The 20,506-nt window shown below is 36.3% G+C and overlaps 1 protein-coding gene across 1 annotated transcript in view; it reads left to right on the top strand.

Annotated features, from left to right (window-relative positions):
- prmt3 (protein arginine methyltransferase 3) overlaps positions 1 to 20,506 on the top strand; it is a 44,562-nt gene that overhangs the window by 2,462 nt on the left and 21,594 nt on the right. The window contains exons 6-11 of the mRNA XM_006642638.2: positions 368 to 536; positions 1,290 to 1,434; positions 4,025 to 4,090; positions 4,979 to 5,100; positions 8,736 to 8,835; positions 18,930 to 19,008. Of these exons, the coding sequence (XP_006642701.2) occupies positions 368 to 536; positions 1,290 to 1,434; positions 4,025 to 4,090; positions 4,979 to 5,100; positions 8,736 to 8,835; positions 18,930 to 19,008 (681 nt within the window). The remainder of the gene's footprint in view (positions 1 to 367; positions 537 to 1,289; positions 1,435 to 4,024; positions 4,091 to 4,978; positions 5,101 to 8,735; positions 8,836 to 18,929; positions 19,009 to 20,506) is intronic.

Here is a 20,506-nt window from a genome sequence, read left to right as displayed (position 1 = left end):
TTCTGGAATGCATGATCTGTTTTGAGAATGTTTAGACAAGTAGCAGAAATGGCAAAGGAAGTACGTTCATTATCCTCTAATAAGTATATAATATAGTATAGTATATGATATATTCTATCACTAATATAGTGAAAAAGTGAACATAATCTGTGTACAGTGTCTTCATGATGTCTGATTAACTTAACAGATGGATTGGTCGTAAACCTTGTCAGTGTCAGAGTTTCTCTCTTTTGCTGCACATTATGGATTGGAGTGATTTGCACGTGAAAAGTAGCCAAATTAAAGAATCCTCTCTGTTACCTTTTAAAGGGGTGGAGTTCTGCCTGTCCAGCTGAGAATTGCTTCTTGTCTTTTCCCTCTGAACCAGATGTTGAAGAACTCTGGGATGGGCAGCGGATGGCAGCTGACCAGCCTGACCAGCTGGCAGAGGAGAGTCAGACACAGGCAGCTCTCCTCAGGGCTCAGAGGGCTGAGGAGAACTCCCGCCGGGCTGAGGAAGCTCTGGCCAGAGCTTTGGAAGACCTGCACAAGTTAAAGTCAGTTTTATTCTTTCACCAGTCCCTTTTATTTCTGTGCACTCTTGTATTTTCACAATCACACAGTTTTACTAAGCCTGTTATTTGTTTTAATCAATTAGACCAGGGCCTTTAGTTTAGGGTAGTATTCTGGTATTAGGTTTGAAGTTGAGGTGATATTATTTCCCTCAGCTCAGGATTTAGACCTTTTGACTGCATGAAACTCACTATCACATGTTCCAGATGTTTCTTAATCCCGTTGAGAGTTAACGGCTTCTGGGGTTTTCTATTGAGACAGAAGCCAAAGAAAAATGTTTAGTGATTCTAGAAAATGCAGTCCATTTGCAGACTGAGAGAAAATCTGGTTCTTCAAAGAGTATATGTATAAGCTTTTACAATTTACAATTCAATTTTGCAAACCTTATAATTGTGTATTTTATATAATTGAACAGTACAAAGCAACAGAAATGTAGAAAACGTTAAAATCATTTTAGGTCTTGAATAATTTATGTTGTGTTATGAACACACATCTTTATGTGAGCAATTATATATATGTGGTGTGTTGAGTGGTATCCCCTTGGGATGTTAATACTGAGATCATGTTAATACTGAGATCCCTAGGCTGCCTGCTTTTCCTTCTGCCACCAGAAGAGGGATCTCAAGCTCATTAATGAATGGGCAGAAAAGATGGAGGGAAAATTCCACTGCAGCAGAGTTGTTCCTTTTCATGGTCCAGTTCTTCTGCCTCAAGGATGTGTTTGAAATTGATTACAGACAATTTGCTCAGAATTTGGTGATGAACGCAGATGTCAGAACGGGTGTCTCGGCTGCCGGTGCCATAGCTGAGCTGCGAGAAGACGAGGATGAGGCTTACTTTACCTCCTACGGGCACTATGGGATCCATGAGGAGATGCTAAAGGTGGGGGACTTTCTGCACAAAGCACTGCAGTAAATAAAAATGCTGGGAGCAAGTGAGGGAGAACAGAGTTGTGGATCACTGTTTCGTGGTTCAGTGTCCTCATTAATTTTTCCAGTAGCTACAAAGGCGCAGTTTGCCCGCTCTTTGTGGGCGTTTTGATGCGCCGCAGTGCCGTATCTCTGCTGGTTTAGAATTCATCCTGTCTTGTGTCCAGTGCTGCATAAAACCAACATACGCAAGGAGCTTCACACCCTAATGCGCATCATCCAAAAGTGAAACGTCAATGTTTTACGAGCTCCCATAAACCAACGTCCCATGACGCACTGTATGTGGGAAATACTGCATTTTTAACCCTTCTGTCCCTAGTCTATCGCTTTGTAGTGGCATAAAGCAGTTTCCTTTTAATTAAAATAGGCGAAAAACATTTTTCTCAGTTTTCAGTTATTTTTCTTTCAAATTGTTACTGCTTCTTATATTTCTCAGGCCTTGGGTCTAACCTCAAAATAAAGTTTGCAGAGGTGCAGTTACTTTGCATTTCTCAGGAATTCCACTTGAAAGCAGAGTTTTGCTGTGCTTTGACTTACAAAAGCTAATAAATAAATAGATTGCAGTCTGATTATAAAGTAGATATCTTTATTTCATGAGGAACTTAAATCTGCAGTTTTTTTTAACTGTGTGGGGTTTTCTCTGTTCAAGTGATGTGTGCAGTACTTGTAAATTCTTCTCTGTCTTTAATGCAACATTGTTTTTAATTAGTTGCATTAAACGTAGATGCTGTCCTGTGAAAATTGTCTGCTAATTTAATTGCCAGTTCTGCAGATGTAATTGCAGTTCTTTAAGGACTCGTGATATAGCAAGTAAAAATATTCATTAGACCAATCAAGAAAGCTGGTGCAGTTATAAAGAAGGGGATTTACTTGCAGGAGAACAATTGATAATGGCTTGTATTTAAAAGCCTTTTGGTGCACAGCTGTGTTGGTCAGACATTGTGTTGGACTCTGCTGTAGGTGCACCTTTGGTGTAAAATTGCTTGGAGCAGTTTTGCAGCTGTTTTTCCGTTTTTCTTAAAGCAAGAGTTGGGGAAATATCTTTTACCATTAATACAAAGGTAAAAGGTATGAGTATTTGCGGTGTAGATAATAGAACTACAAAAAACTTTCATAGCTTTCTGCTCAATCTATGTTGCTTCAGTTTTGCATCATTATAAATATTAATGTTGCAGTAGTTCTTTGAAAAATCTGCAAAATATTGAAGAGTATGATTATACAATTATTGTTTTGTGTTTCTTTTTGTCTGTTTTTTGTTTGTTGGCTTTGGTAGATTACCTTGTTAGAATTTTTAATCCATTTGCTGCATTTTGTGATGTAAATTGGAGGTTTTATACAGTACGTTACTGTGTACATTTAACTTTTATTGCGCTGCATTTATAGAAAAGCCCATAAGAGAAAAAACAGAAAAAATAATATCAATGTTAAAAAAGGGATCATTGAAGAACAGAAGAGTAAATTTGTAGATTTATATAAATCCTCAGCACACACTCTTTCTGTTGTTTATGCTGAGTTGATAAAGCGGGACTGCGGCCCCAATTTCTCAAACCGGTTATTAAATCTCAGTAATGGGTGAGAGAGTGAGTTCCTACAAATTATGACACGGTGTGGCCCTTCCTGCTCGCTAGTCACTGTAATGGCTAATGTGATGTGATGTACAAGTGAACAAATACAGGTTGTGTAGCAGTCATTTCACTGCAGAAATGTTCCAACGTGATCTGTATGCAGAGTTAACAAGTAGTATCTGTTGGCAAAACTCTCTTGGAAGTTGAGAGCAATATTTCTATTCCATTAAAAGAGATGTTTTCACAAGCCTGCTTGTTTACAATGAAATAGTGCTGCTTAACGTCACCAGAATTCTTTTGCTTCATTCTGAATTGCAGAATATGCACTGCTCATACTGGGAAAATTAGTCTATTTTGTGATGTAAATTGGAGGTTTTATACAGTACATTACTGTGTACATTTTACTTTTATTGTGGTTTGAAATGCACTCATCAATGCTGATTCTTTCTAACCCTGCAATACAAAAAAAAGTGTTGCAGTGCCCCTTTAATTCATATACATGTAGCTCGTTCCTGATTAGTGATAAAAATGCTGAGCTACATGTAATAATGGTAGAAGCTTAGAAGCTTATTTTTTTATTTCTAGTTCTGTAATAAAGTAACATCCATGTCTCATTGTTGCAGGCTGGATTCTTTTTGAAAAATCAATGTTATCTTGTTGTTTGTGAGAAGTAATTTATTTTTATGCAGCCAAGTTTTTTAAGCTAAAATATCTGAAAGAAACAAAATATAATTTATTTGAAACACCAATATGATTAATTGATTAATGAATATCTGTCTATAGGCTTCTTTGAAAGGCTTTAGGTAGCACATTTATTGTAAAGCATAAAGGTGTTGACAAAAGTGTTCATGAGCTATTGTTTTGTACAATGCATGGGTTTTTACATTTTTAATCTTTTTTTATTCTGCTAGATAATTTGCTACAAGACAAAATTTTAATAAGCAGTCCTGCTTTTTTTGTTTGTAATGATATATGCAGGACAAAGTACGGACAGAAAGCTACAGGGACTTCATGTGCCTCAATCCAGATGTCTTCAAGGACAAGGTAAGTGGGGCAGGCTGGTCTTATTAGGGGTTTTGCAGTATTATTCTACAGTGAGAGCCCTCCTGGGTTAGCTATCTCTGGGAGAGGAGTGCCACAGACAGGAGCTGATTTAATGTACCTTAGTGTTATTGCACATGAGAGTGTTATTTAGTTTGTGAAGACTGCAGAGCACTGATAACAGAAATACAGATCAGTGTTGTCATTACACTTGGTACTGTCCGACATCATGGCCATTAGTTATGTTGACAACGACTACCTAACTGTTTTAGCCTTAAGAGTCTGATTTTGAACATGTTGGACTGAAAAAGTGTGGAACCCCTGACCACCTGAGTTCTGTGAGCATTCATATGAATATGGTGAAACCTTACAATCTATCATTTGAAATCACAATTGAGATGTTGTACTCGATTTGAGAACGGGTAAGGACCCACAAGGGTTGCGGTTGCTGTTCACTAAAGTGTGATGGAACGCGAGCCAAAGATCTCTGAACTACAGTCTTGTCCTTGTTCTAGATTTACACCTCTTAATGACCCATTTTCAGAAGCCTGCATGTTTCTTCTGGGGGCCTGTTTGTACCTTTTATGTGACAGTACAGTATGTTTTTTTTGTGATTAATCACTTGAATTATATTTTACTGTACTTTGTGTGTGTTTGTGGCAGTGTTTCACAAGTGGGGGAAAATCTGGTGATGTGCTTATTGGTAGAAACAATTATATTATAGATTTAATTAGAGAAGCACAATCTGCCAATGTATTATCTGTTGTTTCTCATTGGTGGTGTGTATGCATTTTAAATAAAAAATTACTTCTGTTAGCGCATTCAGTGCTTCTAAAATGAATGCTCTCCAGATGTTCCTAGATTCTTATCGTCTTTTTTGCTGACCTGCAGGTAGTTTTGGATGTTGGCTGTGGCACCGGTATTCTTTCAATGTTTGCAGCGAGAGCAGGAGCCAAAAAGGTGATAGGAGTGGACCAGTCTGAGATCATCTATCAGGCTATGGACATTGTGAGGTGAGGAACATTGATGTTGTCTTCATTAGACCTGTTACCTTCTCTTGCATTCTTTAAATTGATGGTAGAATGTAGTTGGAGTGTGTAGTATTCTGTGCCTCTTAGTTTGCCTTTTATTAGTACTTGTGTTTCATGTTCAAGGTGTTGGGAAAAGGTTGACCAGTTGTAATGCAGTGCTTTCTGGAAATACAAGTTAACAGCTGTGTTAGATACCCGTCAACACAAAAAAGGTGAGCTGAGACATGAAGGTTATAAAAAAATTGGATTTTCAAAACTAGATAAAGTGTTTAAAAATGATTTTTACTAGCTGATTGTCTGCTCCTCATTTGATCTTTAATATCAATATAATACCCCACGCTACATATGCAACCTTTTGGGGGTGAGGTGGCTCATGCAATAAAATAGATTAACTTCTCTCCCTCTGTGTCTCTTTCAGTGATGTGCTATTTTGTTCACATTACACACTTGCTGCACCCGGACCACAAGAGCAGGAATCGGGCTCTTTTCTGCTGCCTGGGTCCGTTTGCTCGAGTGATGCTTAGCCTTGTCCCCCCACATGGGAGTTTTTTTCTACCCATGCCGATGGACCTTTTAGCTTGACTGCTTGAGTCCCCACTCCCCCCTCTTGTGTAGTGTCACAGATTTTGCTCTGTGTTCTTCATCTTCATCACAGCTCCATAACCCAGCTGTAAGAAAACGTCCGAAGGTATATTGTGCTATATAATGCACTGCAGTCTAGCTGACCTTTCAACCTTTATTTATTTCGGATGGTTGACCACCATGAAGTCTGTGTCAGTTTACATGGTCCTAGAATTTAAAGGCACGCTAGCTAAAGTTCATCTTTCCAGCCTTGATGCTGCTAATACAAGTTGATCCGCATGCTAGCACAGTCCTGTCAGTGTGTACCGTAGTGCAGTCCCCTGCAGACAGCCTGCTGTAGGGAGATCGACTGCTGAAAACTTCAGGAAGCCCGGCAGTGCATCTTAGCTCATTTGCAGTCATATTGTTTAGCCCTATCGTATGGCTTTGTGAAAACCGAGGTTATGATATTATTTTTCTTGGAGTGAATAACACAGTGATTTTAAAACAGTTATAAAAATCAGATACTGGACAGTTCTGTTCATTCTAGACCGTTTCTGTGTATATCCAGTTCCTGTTTGATTGCTATACTAATTAATTCATTTCCATAATCAAGAAAACTGGTTGTAACAGAGATTGCATTTTTAAATGGAGTCCAGATATGAAAAGAGGTCATTTAGCCCATTCGGCTCATTTTGTTGTGAGAAGCTGATCGAGCCAAGGATGTCGTCCAGCTGTTTCTTGACGGAAGCCAGGATATCAGTGTGGTCAGGTATTGGGAAAATGGAACAAACAACACTATGGAAAGATCCCTTTTACAGTATTATTTCACTGCTTTGGATTTAAAAAGTCAAGAGTCACATTTTATAGTACAGGTACATATTTAATGATTTTAATGTTGGGCTATGTGAAAACTGGTATGAAAAAATTAAACTTCTTATTTTAAATAAATGTGAAATTACGATAATCATGAATGCGTTTGTATTACATTTTATCAGTACAGTTTCTAGTTACAAAACAAATAATCGTCATCTGTAGTTCCACATCTGGAAGCGGAAAGCCTTGCAAATTGTTGTATTAATACTGGCACCAAAAGAGTGTATCTCTCTGGGTTTAAAGTGACCTTTTTATACAGATCATGCTGAGCATATCTGAGCTTGAAAAGATCTCATTGATGGTTTCTGAAACATTTTTTTAAAGTTTGATGAATGAAGCACCAGCAGAATATTGTAATTTACCATTTTGTTTCGCTATTTATTCCTGGCATATTTGCGTGACCTCTGTAGTGTAGAGTACTTGACTTAAAATAAAGGAAGTTAACAAGTACACCAGTGCTTTTCACTCTGACGCCTTCTTCTCCCACCCTTCATTGCAGTTGTCTCCAGCATTGTCCTCTAAATTACACTTTTAATGAGATTACAGTGTTTCCTTTAGAGCCAGGCAGAGAGTGATTGTGGGATTCTGGGAGAATGAGATAGCAGTAAGAGCTAGAGATAAGGATCGCTCTGTAGAAATAAATTTTACGGGTGTGAGTAATTATTCTGTCCCCGGTAACATTAGCTGTCATGATAATGGAATATTCAGAAAGATTGATACTGTGTGCTTGGGAGAATGGGATGATCATTAAAACTTAGGCACACTCATTGTTTGCTGATATTTGTTTTGGGTTCAGTGTTTGTATTCACAGCAGAGTATGTAAAGGGTAGCTCTGGAGGTACAATTATCTAGTGCTTTGCTATACAAATTGTGCTGGTTGAAGACTGCCACCTTCATGAGTGTTTCTTTCAGTGTTTTTTATAACATAGAACATTCTTTGGTGCTTTTGAAGTATATTTCAGGCCCCAGGAAAGACTCTGAGACCCATGTTGTTTATATAACCATGTATACATATATGGTACATATACAGTATATGTCCCATATATGCAGAAAATCTAATTAAGGCTTGCTGCCTTTTCCTGTGCATTCAATGATTTGTGTAATGTATTGTACGATGAACTAGGAATTTACGCAAACACGTACCTTACTGTTACCATTTATAGTTACCATTCCACCCATCCATCCATTCAATACTGTTGTTCTGTAGTTTTTGGAAATCACCTTTAATAATGAGTGGAGGGCTTTGATTTTGAGAACATTAAGTCTTGAGAAATTTAAAAGAATAAGCATAATCACAACAGTATCTATGAAAATCTTTGAAAGTTTAAGTTTATATTGTAATAATATAAAATAATTGTTTTCCTTGATTGTTATTCCATGTTTTTTTAATATTGGCTTCATACTTCAATACTGTATTCTGGTTAAGACAGGGTGCCGGCCATATAGGGCAAAACATCTTCAATGCAAGTGAAAAACACATATCTCTTCAATTCAGAACCTTTTTATGTCTCTTCATTTTCATTTCCTTTAGTATCTAACAACTTGAATGTGTGTACAGGTGCAGTGCGTGGTCAGCCTTAGTGAAAGTATTCTGTTTTTGCTTTCAGAGCATGGAGATACTGCACTGCTCATTCTTGGGAGGTTTTATCTCTCTGGGCATGATCTTTATTCTCTTAGTTGTAGCTAGCTGAGATGCCATTCCTCAGACCTGTTCAAAATGTCAGAAATCTGTTGGGTGTTTATTTGTACTGGGAAACAAATGAATTGCTTATTCTGATCTAGCAGGGCTTATCAGCGAATCTGTCTCTCTAAGCTAAATGCAAGTTGAAGCTTACTTGGCTAATGCAATCCCAGTTGAGTTCATCCTAAGCCTTCAGTGGAGGTGCCAGTGATTGGCAGAATTATAATAGGTGTAATAAGAGTGCTTTTGTTTTCATAAGTCGTGTTTTCTTTATCAATCAACTTCCAAAAATATTTGTGGACACTGAATAATTGATATATCATCCAAAAAACGTTTACGGTTATATTTATAAATGACTATGAGGGCGTTAGACCAAGAAAATGCATTTGTTTTTATTTTAATAATTTATTTTATTTAATACCCTGATATGTTTTTTTTGTGCTGCCGATGCCCTGTAATATTAGTGCACTAAAACTGAATTACAATGGTTTTCCAACAGATCAAACAGTCTTGAAGACATCATTACTTTAATCAAAGGAAGAATAGAAGAAGTAGACCTACCAGTTGAAAAAGTGGACATTATTATTTCGGAGTGGATGGTAAGCTGAGTGAATATATGTTTTGTAGCGGGGGAAAAAATGTCCTGTCCCAGCTCATACGGCTGTTTTCACACAAGTCATTTATAAGAAACATTTTTTTCTTTGCGTTTTACGCGATCATTTCATTTCTTTATAAGGACTGCACAGAAGATGCTTAATTTCTATGTTCCCAATCATCAGTACAGCTTAATTAATTTTTTTAATCTTTTCGTTTCTTTCAGCATGCAATACATCGTTTTAATTATTTTTCCTAAAATATCCTCCCAAAGAAATGATATGCCATATAATTAAAAACAGACTTCTATATTTATTCTTAATTCTTGAAGATTTTGATCCATCTCTATTTTTCTAGCCATATGAATCCCATTCCATTTTGCAAAGCTGCTTTGTGACAACAGCTAGTTTGTTAACAAGGGAAATTGAAAGTCTTTGGTCACCGTGCTCTGGAGAGTGAAGGATAGGCAGCATAATCTTTAATGACTTTAAGTCCATGAACATTAATAAATCTTAAATTCTTGTCACTTCTGATCATAGTAGATGTAAAATATTTTCATCTGTGTGAGGGTAAATGTGCTGTCTTATTCTGAAAATAATAAGATGCAACTGATTGAAATGAATCAATCACTGGCAGAGGTAAGTGATTGAAAATATCCATATTAAATAGAATTAATGATCATTTCATCAGATATCTTTATGCATTTCTGAGGTGTTTGCTCGCTGAGGCAAGGGATTATTATGGAAAAGCTGGAGAAAGTGGCGTTTCTCCTGTAATGAGAAAAAGCATGAGGTACTCTTACTCGTGAAGCAATGTTGTAGTAATGGGATGTGTTGGGTAAATAAAAGCATAATGCAGTGATTGCTACTGCACTGCTGGGCACCTCCTCAGTGCTTTTATAAGTGTGGAAAATCACCGATGCTGATAATCAGTTATGAGTTAATTGGTACCATCATCTATGTAATTATGCCAAACATGTTATAATATAATAATAATTCTCAATGATGTTGTATTCACTGGTAGGTTTCTTCTGTATTCAGTGTGTTTCATTTTGGACTAAATTAGCATGTCTTGATTGGTATTTTCCTTAAGCCAACCAGTCAATTATTTTAATTGCAGTTATGTTTTGTGTCTTTGTATTTCACAGAAAACATTCCCAAAAGCTTGTATGCTGTAAGTCAGGTTTCCTTGACATCGTGTTTGAGGATAGTAGCACAGGTGACGGAGCTCTCTGTGGTTTTGGAATAATTTGTAATGTGAATTTGCTGGTGTACTAGAAAAAGAAAAGCCAGGAAACCTATTTGATGTTGAATCTTGTATATTATTACAACCGTCGAAGATTTCTGTGTCAAGGAGCAATGCAGTAGCACAAAATGCATAATGAAAAGAGTGCTAAAATACAAGTCATCTAATTATTTTAGCCTCATCAACATGAACTTGTTTTTTTCTCATAAATGACTTTCATATCCTGTGCGTTTGGTACAGTTTAGGTAAGTAGTGCTTCATATCAAGTCTTTGACACATTATCTTGTTCCTTTCCAGGATTCGCTGAAACATTATAACAGGAACATTGCATATAGCTGTAATTACCTGTAAATCAAATGTCAGCTGTTGTTGATGAATAGTGTTAAGATTAATGTATAATGTAAAAATGTACGAAATTAGTGTGCATCAGCAGTGGTTCTGTGTGTCTAATGCAGACCCACATAACTCATTATAGATATCTGATACCACAAGAGCCATAACGGACAGGATGTAATTTGGCGTATTCTGCTCTTTTGATTCAGTAGTCACATAACTGATACTTGCAACTGACTCTCCCCCATGCGTGAAGACAACCCCAGAAAGAGACAGTTTAGAATAGCCGATTAGTCTTAATCTGAGTGTATTTGTGAGACTGGAGACACCTGGAGCACCTGGCAAATAACAGTGTGAATACGCAAACTCTACAGACAGGTGCCATGGACTGCAACAGAGCATGGGTCCCTGGAGTAGTGTCACCAGGCTGCTTAATTAGCTTGTAGTAAAATCTTCTACCTTTCGGTAATTAACAGGACTGTGAGCTATCTGTTTTTTTTAAACCTTTCCTAAATTCATGAGCATTTTGTCAACTTGGTACTCAGTCCTAGATGGTAGTTAGAATGTTTAAATCAATTGTCATCCCCTAAAAAAGCATGATTCCAACAACTGTTGAAATGACAGATAGGTGAATTCCAGCTCACTAAGCCTGGATTTCAGCAACAATGGCCTGTCTGCTTTTATTTTAGAGGAGTTGATGTAGGGGCCCTGAAAATGACCAGTCTACCCACTGCTGACTGATGTGACAAACCAGTTCTCGATCACTGATCTGCGGTTTTATCTCTAAATATTGATTCATGGGCTCAATATTTTTTTCCTTTTCAACAGTACAATGGCAAAAACTGAACAAAAATGTAATTTGTCTGTTGTGGTAGCTGATGGAAACTGTCACTAACAATAAAAAATGACCTAGGTCGCCTGGTAGCCAACCAAAGGCAGGTTTTAGAGAAATAAAAATGAAACAAAATCTTTAAACATTGCTTTTTAATAATCTCAGCTGCTAACCTGATATCAGTTTGAATTCACTGTTATTGTGAGAAACTAATGCCTTAATTTGTATTTTACTTGTAAAAAGCTTATAGATATTTGTAAAAAGCCTTCATATAATGATGATTCCTCATGTAACGTACATGAACAGTCTAGGGAATGTAAAAGTTTCTTAAATGGCATTTACTTTCCTCATTGGAAATAGCCTGGACAAAGTCTTTCTTGTGATAAATCAATGCATCAATTTAAAAAAGTGTAGACTGCTGTCAGGCCATTTATTGAGGAATAGTTTTCTTTAGCTGAAAAAGCAACTTCATAATTTAAAAAAATGATTTGCATTTTAAAAAACAAACAAGAGATGGCACCTTATCCTCCTCATATGTCTGCTCAAATCCTATCCCTTGGAAAATTGTAATGCTATGTATGTTACCTATGGAGGATGTTTGTTGTTGCCATTACTTTACAATTCCTTATTCCAGCTGACTTTGAAACTTCTTTGGAACTGCATGTATTGGAATAGTTTTCTTACGCCTGCTTTAGGAAAGGATACAAAGGTTAAACGATCCAGAATGACATTGCGTGTGGGAAGCTCATTGTCCTGTAGATGAGATGGCTTGCTTGTGTCCAGATAGTCTGAAGTTTGTTTAGGGGTTTGCTCAGCAAGGTTTGTGACGTCAAAAGTTATTGCTCGGTCTGGAGTGCTAAGTAGGTGATGCTACCAGTAACAGTTTACAGTACATATGTCCAATTTTACTACCTTTTTTATGATTATTGTTATATTATTTTAATCATTAATACCCTTTGATCCTGCCAAGTTTACATCTTTAACTAGGTGAGGTTCCACTAACCATATAACACTGTTTACATACTATTCATTCAGTGACCAAGTAGGAATTTTGCTTTTGTAAATAAACTGGTAATTATAAAATTATATTTCATTATTATCGAACATCCTTCTCCCCCACCTGATTTTCCCTTTGAACAGTGTTTGGGATGGTACATTCGGTTTAAATTAATGACACAATAGTCTCATGTTTTGTTATCTTCTGTCACAAGCATTGCCTGTCCTGAAAAAAGATACTATAATTACTCGTTCTGTCCCTGTCTATTTATGCGTAAACACTGGAAACACCTTCAGTCATGGTGTTTTGATTCATCTTGATCAAAGTCTGTCTTGTCAAGTTGAATTCTACAGTGTTACCTGTTTTCACTGAAATGTGAAACTCAGCCTTCCTTACATTGCATTAAAATTATTTTTCCAAGAAAGACTTGATAAAATAATAGCCCTACCTTTTAAAGACCTTTCTAGGGACCATGAAAATTCAGTTTTTTTTCTACATTGTTGCGTATATCATATCTGCTGCTTAAATGTTTAATGATAAGGTGTGCTTGTTAGATTTTGCTTATCCTGAATGGTCTAATGCCTTCACTTGACTTGCTATCGTCCTATCTGCCACACCCATCCTCTAGATTGCCAGAACTTCTGTCTGGATGTAAATGTTTTCAAACTTCGTCTGTGCAATTAAGAATTAAAAATGTACAAAAATTGACCACCTGCTCAGCCGTTCCCCATTCACGAAAAAAGTGACCACTCTCTACTTCCATGTTTACCCTTACATTATTACACCTGCTGCAGTTAAACTTGCTTATGTCACTGCTGTAAAACTAGACAGACTCTATTGTGACTAATATACATGACTAAAATGCCTTAAATATATTAGATTGTTCTGTCCTTTAAGAGATTTAGTTTAAAAATATTTTTGAACCAAATAAGTTCGTGTATCTGATGACCACCATGCTATTCCCTCAATCTCGGTTATCTGTATTGGAAAAGGTGTGTTTTTATTACACAAAATTAGTACCAACTTACCGGTTGGTCAACCTACAATCAACCTACTGAATAAAAAAAATTCACATCTTTTATTTTTAGAATTAAGGATGTTTCAATATGGTATTATACCAGTGTGAAAGGCTTCACTCCTTTGTGTTTTTCCTTGTGTAGTTATGTCTCCGATTCCAGTATAGGACGGTTCTGCCTGTCTGCAATGGCAGCTTGCTTTTGTCAGGGACCTTTGAGATATTGCTGAAGGATGTGTCCTGTGAGAACAAATATGTTTTATTGTGTTCTTTACTGTGTTAGAGTTCTAGACCTACAAATGGTGTTGCATTATCTTAAGGTTCAGGTTCCGTTTTAGTTGTATTGTCCTTTTCTTACTGTGCTGCCTGAAGAACCAAGATCATACTTTTGCAGCAGCAGTAGCTAAAGCTGCATTTCAGATGTGAGCAGGGCTTGTAAAATGGGCTTGCTCACAAGCAGAACCGGTACAAGCCATTTGTCCCCTTTAGGGAGGTGATGGGGATGTTTTCCCATAATTAAAAAGAGTACTGTGAAGCGGGGCTGGTGTCAGTACCACTGATGTAATCTTATTAAATGGTCATGTAAACAAATGCAGTGATAATTTTAGTAAAGTTTATTATAACTGTGCTAATTATATTCCCTTTTCTATTAATTTCTTCAGCTTAAGCGTCAGCTTTTTGTTCCAATGAAAGGTGTCATGGCTTTGTGTTTCTGTGGACCTTTTTATGTATGAAGACTGAATTGTATTAAAATTCAAGTGGCAAAGTAAATGTGGGATAAAAAATTAACTTTTGTGTAAGCCAGTGTTGTTCATACTACAGTGTTACAGCTATAACATTTAGGTTATATTTAACAGCAAGACATGTTGAAATTAAATTAGAGTTCACAAACACTTATAGTGGCATCAAAGTAGACCCTTGTCTTATCCTATATTTACAACAGCTCAGTTCTCAATAAGCTTGAACTCCTTAGTAACCTTTTCTCTTCAGTGTATAATTTTCCCTTTCAAATAACTACTTCATTAACCCAAGTTATCCTAGTTTTTTAAATGTATTTCAGATAGTGACACTGAAGCTGTGCAGAGGTTACATCCTCCTCATTTTTTAGTCTTCACTGAATCTTGCCCTCCTCTGGATTTTGGATATCTTTAGCTTAGTGTGTATTGTACCTCTAAACAAAAGATTCCAGATGATGATATTTTCCCATCTATTTCTAAACAGTGTGAGGTATTGATATTGTCATTGAGTTTAAAAAATGTTTTTGATTTAAAGGAGAGATAACTAGGAGGTGTCTGTGCTGCTTCCCGTTGAACACAGTAATTTCTAGTATTACCTATCTCAGAATGAAAGATTTGTTGTAATATTAAATGTTTTCATTACCTTGGAAGAGGATGAGTTATTTATTTGCCTGTATTTATAGTGATGTTTCATATTAGGTTTATCATATAACAAACCATGTTTGTCAATAATTTTTGTGATCTGTTTTATGTATTTTTCTTCATAGGTCTTAAGTTTTAAAAAAGCTCACTGAGGCTTTTTATATCTCATTAAATTTTGTTGAATTACAGGTTCAGATTTCCTATTCATACACCAAATTAACCTCAGTAGTGTCAGGCTAGTTTACCATAGAATCCCAAAAAATAATTTTGCCATTGAAAGGGTGACCAGTGTTTCATTATAATACTATGGAAAATATATACAGTATATATATCCCATAGAGGCTTTTGAAAGGTAGCTGTGTTTTTAATTGTGCATTTCGTTGCGTAATTGTCTGCGTTGGTACTTCTCATGATAAGGCCATCTGTCAGACGTGTAGGTTTTCAGTGGCTATTGAAGAGATAGATTTGTGGATCCCAACTAGGACATTATTGGTAATTATCTGTCTCACAGTTGATTGGTTTATGGTCTAGTTAATGTATGGAAAATATACAAATTCATTTGTTGATATTTTAAGTGTTTTTTTTTCATTTCAATACCCAAATAAATGGATCCTTTAATGTAGAATCACTAATAAATATTTTCAATTGCTGCTACGCTAGTGTAAATTAACACATGTAAGTAATTCATTATTGCAAAATTGGCGATCTTATCAGTGAAATATGTTATCTGATTAAAATTTTGGTGGATTGTTGTAGGTTTTAATTAATCCTGCATTCAAACCAAATGGAACTGGAAAAGAATGATACTGAAAGAGTTATTTAAATGAAGATTTCTTAATCAAACTTTACGCCTAATAATTCTAATTTGTTAAATGGGACATGCAGATTAATTTGACCAAAGCGACAAGGTGTATATGTCAATCGTCCTTAACACTTTTTAAAATTTCACTTTGTTTTACAAGTACCTACTTCTGGATATATTATTTATAAATACATAGCTTTAATATTAAAGCTGAATAGCAGCTGCACCAGTATGCAATAACTATCAGTAAGCTAGTAGAGATTTTAACATTAATATTCTGCTCACAGATTTGTGCAGTATAGCTCCGTTCGGTAATTAATTGTGAAGGTGTGAATGCAGGAAAACGTGAGCCTCAGTCAGTGCAGAGGCAGGGTCCACCAGAGCATCATGGGAGACGATGTCAGGTATAATTCTCCTTCCAGATGGCACCCCTACAGGTGAGGCAGCAGCCTGTGAAATTACATTCTAAATTACACTGCAGATGAGCACCGCACACAAGCAGCACAGAGACGATTGTTCTGATATTGGTTATAAATGGTATGGTTCAGGACCAAGGACAGCACTAAAGAACTACAGTGCAGGGAAGATGGAGCAGATGAGGTTACAACTGGGTGAGGGGGACTAGTTTTAGAGTGAAAGGTCAGGCAAAGGACACAGATAATTGGAAAGCGTAAATGGGACCATAAATTTATTTTTTTTTTGCTTTTGTAAGTGGTCACCTGGATTTGTCTTTATATCTTAAAACAACTGTTTGCAGCAGTGGTTTATCCAGTTACCTGACGCTTATCGCAATTAGCTCAAAATTTCATTTCAGTGCGAATGATGATGCTTTGGAAATAATGTAGTAAAACCTACCACAGTCTTTTTGTAAACCCTTTATTTTTTAATTAGTTTACTTAGTGTTATCTTTCTGGAATATTTATTTGTATGTGTTTCAGCTAGTGGTTGTCTTTCTGAAGTGCATGTTCAATATGGTGAAAGTCTTTTGCTTGTCATGTGTACCTAACGATGGTCCTCCTTAAACCAAACTACAGAATCTCTACAGTAAACTCTAAAATTGACTTTTCTGTAATTTTGCTTAAGTTAAGAATAGCTCAGCACTATTCTAACATGTATTTTCCAAATGATTTTCAATCAGTGTGGTTTACACAGTAAATTGATTTATTGTGGTATTCTGTGTGGGATTACAGCACTTTTAAAAGTACTTTTGGAATCTTTTACATTTTAATTAAGAAGGGATACGGTGCTATGAAATGACAAGGTCTTGAAAAAGACCTGTTAAGGTCATTAAATTTTACCCCTGTCTATAGGTGTGGTTTTAAGCCTGCATTAAAGGCACAGAATGCACCATTAATGGAATTGTACCCCATGTCTGTGTAAAGAATATACAGAGACTCCTGAATTAAACCAACAGGCTGTGGACAAAAGCTCAACCTTTGTGTTGGGAAGAATTAATACTGGGGGTCATGTTGTCTGCTTGTGCAGAACAGGAGGTCACCTGGGGGTCAAAGCAGACGTAGTAGATCTTGAGCCCAGGCACTAGTGGAGACAGATCGTTTGCGATGGAGTCAGCAGAAATACTGCTCTTGTGATTCTAGGGAAATATGAGGAGAGTCACTTCCACATCTCTCTCATGCTAATTGCTGTAATTAAAAAAAATACAATGCTAGGGTTGCATCACAATATTTTTCATGATTAATTATTGTGGGGTGGAGAACTGATATCTTAGTGACAGAAGTTGACACCTCTCTTAAAATAGGATTCTGTTTATATTTTGTTCTCAAATCTCTTATAACTGTGGGTCTCCTTTTACTTTAGACATTCCAAACCTTGCTAGTAAATTTTTAGACTGAAGCTTTGTGTAATTTCTCCAAATGTGCTTCGAATGATTTGTTGGCTCAAAAACAGAATTATTATTATTGTTATTGATAGTTACCATCTTTATCTATCATTCTGTAGTTGTAGTAGTGTTGTGTCTAGATTGTGAAGACTGTCAAATTGTATTCCTCTGGAAGCTAGAATACTAAAACTGATGAAAACAAATTCCATCATAATTCTATCCGCACACAGTCATTCTTATCTATAGAATGTTTTTTCTCCATTTTAACACCACTCTAGACTCCAGAGCTGGTGGAATACTGAAAGAGAATTATAACTTACATTGTATTCACCTACATTCCTAATGAATCTGAATATTTGAGGCTGTTATCTGTCCTTAAGAAAAGCACACAAAAGTGCCACATTGTCCAGCCTCTGCAGTAAGTACCCAGTTAGAATAATGTTACAGTTATGAATATAACAAACCTTGATCAAGATATAGTATTGTGGTGTATCTTGTCTCCGACAGCTTAAATATTGTGATGCTTTTTAAGTGTTGTGCTAACCATATATGCATTTTATTATAGCTTGCAGTTTGTGACAGCAGTGCTGTAGGCTTGTATGTGCTAATGTGCTTGTTTTAATATATGTAATCTCTCTCTAAAGGATTATGCCACAATGTTCTTATATTATGCTTCCAAATGACACTTTCTTTCACTACTCTGTTAATAAGAGTTGTTTAGGTTATTTAGTTTTGTAAAGAGAAAGTCAAAGCCTTTCTGTTGCCAACGAGGGATTTTCTGTGTGAACAGATACGTGCTTTCATGGGTATGCTCCAGAAAAAAAAGAAATCCCTCTATTGATTTCTTGTAAGAAGCCATGTGGCTCACAGCAAATTTTCATAACCAGTTTTAAATCCTGTAAGTTATTAATCTATTTGCATACTGTACATGCGGCAAATATGATTTATTAATTCAACAGAGAGATTAATTTAGCTGGTGTAATATAATTTTTATATGAATGCAGTGCGTTCTTTTACATGTTGTAGGCTATTACCATATACAGATGGTGTATGCTAATTGGTGCACATCTTTAATGCTGTTTCCTTTATTCTCCTTTTCATTTCATATATTTGTGTAATAGTACTTAAACCATAAAACACGTACTTTTCCCCAAAACAGTATCACAGTTCTTCTGCCTGGAGAAGAGAAGAGACAGAATGGGATTCCCTTCCCTCCTTTTCTACAGGGGGGCGGTTTAGTATTCTCTGGAGGATCACCTTTTATAGGCTAATTCAACATCCATGATTGTTTAATACAGGCCTCCTGGGACCAGAGCCTGTCAGTTAGCACTTTGCAGTGGCATGTTTCAGAGCAGGAGCTCCAGGATACATTCACATGATCTCTTGGATAATAAAATACACCCAAACTTAACCTCAAGAAGATTCTACTTACCCTGCAATTTTCCTGTTCTTGAATTGTGTGCACATAAAACTGAATTTTATAGAATACTGAAAAATCGGCTGTAGCTGGTCACCAATATGTTTCAAAAATGAAAAAGAGCTGTCCATAAGTACATGAGATGATGCAAAGAATGTAAAGTTGATTTGGAGTGTTTTGCTCTTAGTATGTTTTATTATATTACAAAGCTCAAAAACCTCTTTGTTTTTTCCTCTTAGGGTTATTTTCTTCTTTTCGAATCCATGCTGGACTCTGTTCTGTATGCAAGAGACAAATACCTGGCTGATGAGGGATCAGGTTTGTAATAATGTTGAAATATGTTGCGTTTGCACAATCCTGTTGTTGTACGAAGAGCTTATGAATTTTCAGCAGCACTGATGAGCTATGCTTGACTGAGGTAGTTCCCGACACAGATGAAAAATAGTGCCATTATGCGATCCTTCCAGGCATTTGTTTATTGTATTAGAATTCAGTAATATTAATGCCCTCACTATCATTTGGACCCCTAACGCTATTGAAATTTTCTGTTATTATAATATTGCTGACAAATATTATATTGTGAGTGAACCGAATTATTTGTAAAACCCTTGATACCACCCAGTTAGCAAAGTGCCTGATGCGTGAGCTTCTGGGCGGAGCAAAACTGAACTTTCATTAGATGGAGACTTCGTAGCTCGGTACGTTTGGTGTCCTTTTCCACTGCTGCACAGCAGCCGTTTGTAAAGCAGGGCATCACTCAGCTCGTTGGGCTGACCAACACAAGCAGGGCCGTTGCATTGTTCCGATGCATAAATGTTTGCCTGTCGTTGTCTTTGCAAAGGTCCAGTGACCAGTGAGTAAACTGCCCAGCAGAGGTCTTCTGCTAAACTTGTCTTGCATTTCAAGAACTGGACCTGTAGCACAGAAATGATAAAACACTGAAAATTGTTGGTGATCTAAATATTTTTACAAGAAATAGGAAAAAGGAGTCAAGTATAAGATAATATAAATGCTGTCTTCATCTAGGTAAGCCCAATGAACAGCTACAGTGGTAGTGTAGAAATATAGTACAAATGTACACATACTTTCTAAAGCTTTTGTGATTTTTAATACTTCAGTGGATTATTCTTCATGATTTTACATCTCTTTAAGTTTTATTTCAATTTCCGGTATGTACATACTTCACAATGTTCAGGGGTTATTCTGAGGTAGTTTTCAGTTGAGAAAGGGGCAGTGAACTTTGTTTTTAGGGGTGACAAAATTAATCCCATTGTACCCAGCAAAGTATAAAAGGGATGCCAGTGAAAAAAGGCTGTAACTGATCAAGAATGACTTTGATATTAACACTCAGTCCTGTGTATTTCTTTTGCCTTATTTCATAAAAGTTATCTTACACAAATCTGGGAGAAACATCTGCATCTCCCAAAGACAACAAAAATAAGTAACAATCTTTTTTGGAATATTGTGCTTTGTAACTAAGACTAAGTTATTTTTTGGGGCTACAACCTTTTTCTTGAAAAACCTTTCTTCTTCATATGGAATTTGATCAAATATAATATTAAAAATGATACAGTGATGTATTTAATTTATATCGTTCAGGTTACTTTTTAAATATTATACTCATGAATGAAAGTTTGATGGAGGGTCTACTCTGTATATATAATTTAATAAGAATCCATATCTATTCTATAAATTTATATATTTTTAAATAGCTTTCTGTTTGGTAATATTACAAAAATACTATTGCCTCTTTTCGTGGTGTGTGTGTGTGTGGGAATGCATTCTTGTGTGTTCGGCTCTTGTTCCCTTTAGATAC

The sequence above is a fragment of the Lepisosteus oculatus genome, chromosome 21 (genome assembly GCF_040954835.1).
Source record: "Lepisosteus oculatus isolate fLepOcu1 chromosome 21, fLepOcu1.hap2, whole genome shotgun sequence".
NCBI classification, from domain to species: Eukaryota; Metazoa; Chordata; class Actinopteri; order Semionotiformes; family Lepisosteidae; genus Lepisosteus; species Lepisosteus oculatus.
This window is presented reverse-complemented; position numbering and strand designations above follow the sequence as displayed.